The 8,229-nt window shown below is 46.0% G+C and overlaps 1 protein-coding gene across 1 annotated transcript; it reads left to right on the top strand.

Moving 5' to 3' along the window:
- The first annotated feature begins 2,638 nt into the window (after window positions 1-2,638).
- CT47C1 (cancer/testis antigen family 47 member C1) lies at window positions 2,639-6,180 on the top strand. The gene is made up of 3 exons (XM_087427743.1): window positions 2,639-3,658; window positions 4,740-4,881; window positions 5,957-6,180. Exons 1-3 carry the CDS (start codon window positions 3,097-3,099, stop codon window positions 5,967-5,969), a joined length of 717 nt encoding a protein of 238 aa, XP_087283869.1. The 5' UTR covers window positions 2,639-3,096; the 3' UTR covers window positions 5,970-6,180.
- Window positions 6,181-8,229: the final 2,049 nt, after the last annotated feature.

Below are 8,229 nucleotides of genomic sequence, written 5' to 3'. Positions count from 1 at the left end.
CTTCTTAGTAATAATTATTATTAGTAATAATTAATTAGTAGTAGTAGTAATTATGCCTCAATCTGCTTTCCAGGCCCATCTGTCACTCTGCCCATGCTATAGCCATTTCATTCCTGGACAGGTACATACACACACACACACACACACCTCTTCTACTATGCATACTATTTCCTTTACCTAAGGGAACTCCTTCTTCCCCCTTTCCTGCCATTCCTTCTTGCTAGGTAAACTCCCAGTGATCCTTCAGAATCCAGGTGAAATGCTTCCTCTTGAGTACCTTCCCTGGCACCAACCCACTTCTTGTGCCACCCCTTCCCCAGCTAACCATTCTCTCTCCCATGCTCCCATGGCATTTTGTGTTCATCCCTGTTTTAGTACTTGACACCTGTGTCATCATTGTCCAAGTGTCTGTCTTCCCTCTAGACCATGAACTAGGGCAAGCCGTGAGTCTTAGGCATCTGTGAATGGGGACTCACCAGCACAACTCCAGGCATATAGTGAGTGCTCAATACATGCCTGGTAAATTATTGAATGACTAGGGTTTGGAGTTTATGTCCTGTAACTTCATGAGTCAACAGATGTTATTAATATTGCTAGGTGGTTGTTGTTTACTTGAGGAGTCAATGCTGAGTTTAAAGTGACTGAAGAATTAGTATCTATGAACAATCTGCATGGAACAACTCTGGGGAGAATATTTTTGAAGAAGTTGAAAAAACACTAATTTAGTATAACCTGAAGTGGAATCTGCTAAGATGTGTTACAACTGATGGTGGTAAAAATCTGTATGGAACAGAAAAAGGGTTAGTGAACAAATATGTAAAACTTGTGAAAATGTAAGGCATTTAATTTGTATGGTTATTAATTATATTATTTATCAGCAGTTACACTGCAGAAAATATTTGAATCTCTCGTGTGTTATCAAACCAATAGTGTCAATGGGGAACTTCATTCACTCTCATGAACTTAACCATTGCAGTTCTGTGAACTTTGGTCAGAAATAGAAGCTGGATGTCCTGAATTGCTCCACTACACAGCAATTCTATGGCTGTTTTACAGTGGTAAAGGGATGAGTGTGTGTGTGTGATTTTTTTCGAGCTCAGGGTGGAGATTGAATTATTTTTGATTGAGAAAATCTCCCTCAACTGAACACTAAATGGCTTTGGAAATTAGCTTTTGCTGCAGGTTTGGTAATATTTCTTAATGAATTCAACCTAAAATTACAAGGCAAATAGTGCTTATATACAAAACTTATACTGTGGTAAAGTCATTTCAATGACAACTAACATTGTTTGAATCCAAGTAATGTCAGGCTGCTTTATACATTTCCCATGCTGTCAAAAGGTAAAATAAGAAGCAAGATCTCTATTGCCACACAAATTTGCAGTGGATATATATCCAAGCTCAGACTACAGTTCCAGCAGCTTTTTTCAGACCTCTATGTAAGTACAAAGGACATTTCAACATTTCAAACCCACTTAACTGTGCAATCGAGGAACTTCCACATAAACTCCAATTGGAAGTGATTAATCTGCACTGTAATGACATGCTAAAAGGCAAATACCAAGAGAAGAATCTAATAGAATTCTATAAATGTCTTCCAAGAGATCAACATGCTCAATTAAAATCATATGCCTGGGGATTGATATCAGTATTTAGAAGTACCTATCTCATGGATTGATATCAATATTTGCCAATATCTGTGTGAAAAGACATTTGCAAAGATGAACTATGTAAAACCTCATTACAGATCAACAGATGAACATATGCAATCAATTTTGATAATAGAGAACACTAACTTTGAACTCTAATTAAACAAAATGTTATTCTCCCAAAAAATTCCATTTTGCTCATTAATAGTCCTATATTATTTAAAAAATTGTATGCAATTATTATTATATTTTTAGTTTCAACGATAAAATATTTTTGGAAATTTGTTTTCTCTCTTGTTATATAAATACCTACATAATGGTCTGGATTTTACTCCCGGCTCTCCCAAACCCAAAATGTTTACTCTCTGCCCTTTACAGAAGAAGTTTCCTCAACTCAGGTTGTCAATTCATTGAAGTGCTACAGTTTGGTGACAATCGCAAAATTGGGACAGGAGTTGTGTGGACCTAAGCGAAGCACAGGACCCTAAGGCCTCAAAGAACAGAGGCGATTGTGAGCAATCTTAGAACGCAAGGGCCTTGGCCATTCATTGGACGCAGGGCATGTCAATCCTCACGTCTCAGCAAATGAGCTGGGAGCTCTGATGAGGGGGCGTGGCCCTTTGACTCTTCTGGTCCCGCCCCCATCACCTGCCTAGCGGGATCTTTCCCGCCTTGTCCGCCTACGTCTGAGGTGCCCAAAAAATTCCATTTTGCTCATTAATAGTCCTATATTATTTAAAAAATTGTATGCAATTATTATTATATTTTTAGTTTCAACGATAAAATATTTTTGGAAATTTGTTTTCTCTCTTGTTATATAAGTACCTACATAATGGTCTGGATTTTACTCCCGACTCTCCCAAACCCAAAATGTTTACTCTCTGCCCTTTACAGAAGAAGTTTCCTCAACCCAGGTTGTCAATTCATTGAAGTGCTACAGTTTGGTGACAATCGCAAAATTGGGACAGGAGTTGTGTGGACCTAAGCGAAGCACAGGACCCTAAGGCCTCAAAGAACAGAGGCGATTGTGAGCAATCTTAGAACGCAAGGGCCTTGGCCATTCATTGGACGCAGGGCATGTCAATCCTCGCGTCTCAGCAAATGAGCTGGGAGCTCTGATGAGGGGGCGTGGCCCTTTGACTCTTCTGGCCCCGCCCCCCGTCACCTGCCTAGCGGGATCTTTCCCGCCTTGTCCACCTACATCTGAGGTGCCGCCTGGGCGGGCGCTCCTGACCGGGGTCCCCTGCCCTTCCCGTCGTGGGGCCTCCTCAGGCACCACCACAGACTGTTGTCCCCTCAGCGGCCGGCTCCTCTGCCACCCCGTGCGCCTCGCGTCAGGCCCCACTGCCCACGGCCTCCTCTCAGCGGCAGCCACTGAGGGGGCCACCATCTTCGCCGTCGTCGCCACAGCCGGATCGCCGCCCCGGTTGAGGTAGCGCCTGGTGCCATGTCTGAGACAGGAGAGGGAGACATGACCCTAGGTGGCCCGGACAGCCCCATGGGCATGGCGGGAGCGTGGGCCAGGGCGGCCGGAGCCGGCGACGGGGTGGGCAGTGAGTCCGGGCCCCACGGGGCGGCCGGCGTCCAGGGCGCCGCGGGAGGCCTCGGGGAGGCGGCGGGCGAGCAGGCGGCCGCTGCGGCGGAGGGCGGGAGCGCCGGGGAGGACTCGGACATCGGGCCGGCCGAGGAGGGCGAGGAGGAGGCGGGCCGGGACGTGGTGGTGGACGCCCACCTGTTCCCCATGGCGAACTTCCGCCTCATGTTCCTGGACCTGGTGCGCTCGCTGCTGCACCGCGTCTACTACAACGACCACGTGCTCGTGCGGCCCCGCGCCGGCCGCCTGCTGATAGGCCGGCCCCGGCCTCGGGCGCCCGACGGCGCGGCCGAGCTCCACGCGCCCCAGCCGCCGCCAGAGGGGGCCGCTGCCCCGGCGCCCGCGGAGGAGGCCACCCGGGAGCCCGCGGAGGAGGCCACCCGGGAGCCCGCGGAGGAGGCTGCCGCCCCTGCGGGTGAGGAAAGGCTGCGGGGAGGTCCTCCCTCTCGGCGGGGCTGTGGTGGGGGGACCGCGTCCCTCTCGGCGGGGCTGCGGGGGCCCGCGCCCCTCACGGCGGGCTGCGGGGGCGCTTCCCTCTCGGCGGGGCTGCGGGGGCCGCGCCCCTCACGGCGGGGCTGCGGGGGCGCTTCCCTCACGGCGGGGCTGCGGGGGGGGGCGCTTCCCTCACGGCGGGGCTGCGGGGGGGGGGGCGCTTCCCTCTCGGTGGGGCTGCGGGGGGGCGCCTCCCTCTCGGCGGGGCTGCGGGGGGGGGGGCGCCTCGTGGGTGCAGCCAGGGCACGTGCCGCCCGCCCAGCGCGGCCCGGGGGCGAGGCCGTGGGTCCGGGTCCCCAACCCGCCGAGGGGCCAGTGGGCCCGATTCCGTGCCACCTTGACGGTTGTGAGGAACAGTACGCGGCCCTAGCGCAGCCTCTGATGAGAGCTGAGACCACCCGGGCGATTTCGGAGCCGCCGGTGCCTGTCGGCCGAGGCAGTGTTCGCGGGGAGCGTGGGAGGAAACGGAGGGGAAGCCTGGGGAAAAGAAGGACCTAACGGCACGCCTCCTTTCTGGGTCGTGGCTGTCAAAATTCAAGATCCTTAGAAAGTTGATCCCAAAACATCAGGAACGGCTAGGCGGGCACTTGGTAAAAAGTAAATATTCGGTGGGTTGAGGAACTAATGAGCTTCACCAGAGATTTTGTCGTTGAGGCAAAACGTATTTTCGCAAGAAAGTTCTGACCAAAACATACAACATGCATCAGGCCCCGGTAATTCGGATCCCTCCTTCTCGGAAGGGCCCGAGATAACCAGCAGCACAGGGTGGCGGGTTTACCGGAAAGAGAAATAAGGTCGCTGTGAAAACGGTCAGGCAGCGGAGATGTGGGGGCCATGGCAGTGTCGTACCAACCAGCAGGAAGGTGGCCAACCGTTCTTCTCTTAGTTCCTTCCATCCTCCTGCTTCTCCTGAGGGCAGAGTCCTGGATGGCACTATTCCTGATAAACTGGGATTGTGTTCTGTGAATGTCTGGTCCCAACATCTCTGTTGTTCTTCACTAAAGAAACAACTAAATGTCGGTATGAAAACGCGAATGAAGAGGCCGAGGACGCTGAAAGTAAGGAAGAAAAAGAGAAGTTTAACAGAAAACAGGAAGGACCCGAAAAGGATCTGGACCCAGCAGAGAGCACGCTGAGAAAATCCAGGTATCTGTGTATAACTTTGAATATCACCCCACCATTCCTGGAATTTACCTGTTACTGACAACTTTATTTTTTCTTAATTCTTCCAGTAAATTAATTAAGAAAATGTTTGTTTAAAATTAGTTTAAAAATTCAATTTTACCTACTTAGAATGTTAACAGAATACTCATGTATCTAGTAATATAAAATGCGTCATATACTGAAATATACGTCATGGCTACTCATTGGTTCCTGTGAGGTCTCTTGTCCTCTACCTGTAAGTCTACTAACGAGTAGTAAATATATCAGTACCTAAGACCAGTATTTGTTTAGAAAACAGTTACTAGAAGCAGCAGCTAAAGTCGCTGGGCTGTGCACTAGTTGGGCCTTCAGTACTTGGCTACAGAAATGGAGTCTCCTGTACTAACTAGGAAACAATACCTTTTAGAATGTGACTACTTACAAAGAGCAAAACGTTAAGAATTTCAAGTAGGACCACATTTAATGCTTAATACCTAAACATTTGTTCCATTGTAGACTTTTGTATTGTATGTGACAGTCAAAAGAAAAGAAACTTAGTCCTAGTATGACTATTGTTTATCACTGAATTGGTAATTAAGTCTTAAGGTAGATCTTGTCTTTGAGTATATTTAAATGATTAACATATTTCTTTTTCTTGTCTATTTGCATTTTCACAGCTGTGTATTTCATACTAACACCTCTTTCTCATATGGTAGATATAGAAACCAAGGGTCTGGGAGGGTGAGGGAGTATCATTTGTGGAATGAGCACAGGCTTTTAAAGGTGGAGAGATTTATTTAAATCCCAGAATGGCCTCTCAAGGATCATAAAAGCATTTACGGTGTTGGCAAGAGACAAAGTTGGTATGATCACATGACTGAAGCTGTCGGTTGCAGGAGCACCTTATATCCAAGGGTGCAGGTTACAAGAGGAAAACGTGTTGTTCTTCTCTACTTGTTGGGATATAGCACACAAACGCAGCAGATACACATAGGGCTGACTATTTTCTTAGATTTAAAAAGTGACTGTGCTGGTTAATGCTGGATAATTGTTAATTTTCTCTCATTTCATCCTGCAGTTGCGAGGAATAGAAAGAAGATGGAGGAAGAAGAAAGAATCTGTTCTTCACTCTTTAGATTTCTTGTTTTTTAGAAGCGCGAGGGAATTTTATCAACACTGATTTCATTCCAACTTCATCACCCAAAAAGTGATATCCACTGACATCTGACTTTTCCCTCACATTTTACAGATATATTTGACAGCATTTGTTCACGTTAAAAATAAAAGTTTGTTTTAATGCGCAAGTTGAAATATGTGCAGTTTTTTTAAGGGTAAATAACACTCAAATCCCTGTTTTACCTCTTTTTGTTCTGGCCCACTTTATCGTCATTTGAAAGGGATCACTTTTCACCATTTGGTAAGCTTAAATTCTTTTATCCCAGCCCAAATAATTAAAATATCAAATTTAAAACAGTTTTGAAAAGACAGAGCTGGAGGTCAAGCCTTTAGAGCTGCACTGTTAACTGCGCTAGTCACTACCCACGTGTGGCTGCTGAGCATTCAAAATGTGCCTAGTCTGATTTGAGATGTGCTGTAAGTGTAAAAAATAATGTAAAATATCTCATTAATAATTAATTACATGTTGAAATAATATATTGGGTTAAACAAAATATAATATTAAAATTACTTTCATCAGTTTCTTTTGACTTTTTAAATATGGCTGGTAGAACATTTAAAATTACACGGGACTGGCATTATATGTGTATTGGCCAGCACTGCTGCATGGTTTTGAAGGAAACCTCATGGATGGCCCAGCTTGCCTGGAGGCCAGATGGTGCTGCTCAGCCTGGGCCCACACATTGATTTAGAGCGCTGGTTCTCAAAGTTTGCCCCCCAAAACAGCATCACCCAGGAATTCTTAGGCTCTACTCAAGATCTACTGAATCAGAAACTCTGAGGGTAGGCCCAGCAATCTGTGTTTTAAGAAGCCCTCCAGGGGCTTCTGATGCAGCTAAGGTTTGAGAAGCACTGGTTTAGAGCCATAGGGGAAGAAGCTGAGACTCACCTATGGTAGGACCAGCCTTAATTCACTGGCTTGGGACTGTTGCAGGTAAACTGAACAGGATGGCAAGGTCTGGACTGGGGAGGAGACTAGAACTCACAGTGGCTCAGACACAGAGGGGCTAAGATTGGGCGATGGCAGCAGAAAAATGCATAAGGGAAAAAGCTGGTTCCAGAAGGATACAAACATGATACTATGTATATGAAGTCTAAGAAAACATGCAAAATGATCACCATATATTGATTGTGGATACAAATATCTGGAGTAAACATGCATATGAGAGATGCATACAAATATAGCATGTGTAACAGCATGGGAGGAAAAGATAAACATCTCATTTAGGATGGTGGTTACCTCTTGGGGAAAGAAAGGGAGGGGGATCCTGTTGGGGAGGGCTCCAACTGTTTTTGTAATGTTATATTTCTTAAGCTGGATGGTGGGTACACAGATGTTGATAATATTATTCTCTGTACCTTTGTGTAGGTCTGAAATATTTCCTAATAAAAAATGAGAAAAATAAAAAGAGGAAAGAGAGAGAATGGGCTTAATCTCTAGCCTCTGTTTTTAAGGGGGGAAAAAAGGTGAAGTCGTATTTGACCAGAGGCTTAGAGAAGGGGAAGAGCCTGGGGTTTGAGACTAGAGGCTCATTTCTGCATTTAGTTAAGGCTTCCAAAGTGCTCTCTTGGTAGCACTGATACCTTCTCTCATAGTCTGTGGTAGCACATCTCATATTCTAACATATTAGCATTACTTTTTTAATTGAGGTGAAATTCATTTAAATTTAAAAGTGAACAATTCAGTGACAGTCACAATTTTATGCAACCACCACCTCTTTAGTTCCAAAAGAATTTCATCACCCCAAAACCCTGTACCCATTAATCAGTCACTTCCCACCGCCCCATACCCCCCAACCCCTGGCAACCGCCACTCCACTTTCATCTCTATGAATTTACCTATTTGGGACATTTACTATAAATGAAATCATACAATATGTGAACTTTTGTGTCTAGCTTCTTTCACTTGGCATAATGTTTTCGAGGTTCATCTACATTGTAGCATGTATCAGTACTTCATTCCTTTTTATGACTGAATAATATTCTGTTGATGTATACACTGCAATTTGTTTTTCCATTCTTCTATGAATGGACATTTGCACTGCTTCCACCTTTTGGCTATTGTGAATAGTGCTGCTATGAACATTCGTGTCCAAGTATTTGTGCATTACTTATATATATATATACGTGTATTTATTCCCTCCACCCCGCCACCCCCTGGACTGTGAACTTCTG

Source organism: Ceratotherium simum, chromosome X (assembly GCF_057802395.1).
Source record: "Ceratotherium simum simum isolate JZ-2026a chromosome X, ASM5780239v1, whole genome shotgun sequence".
Taxonomy (NCBI): domain Eukaryota; kingdom Metazoa; phylum Chordata; class Mammalia; order Perissodactyla; family Rhinocerotidae; genus Ceratotherium; species Ceratotherium simum.
Note: the sequence above shows the minus strand (reverse complement) of the source record. Positions and strands in the feature narration are given on the sequence as shown.

Bases quoted from the DNA above. Each gene is read 5' to 3' on its own strand.
- CT47C1 (XM_087427743.1), top strand. From the start codon at position 3,097: ATGTCTGAGACAGGAGAGGGAGACATGACCCTAGGTGGCCCGGACAGC. The intron at 3,659-4,739 runs GTGAGGAAAGGC...TCTTCACTAAAG, and splicing joins GGAGGCTGCCGCCCCTGCGG to AAACAACTAAATGTCGGTAT.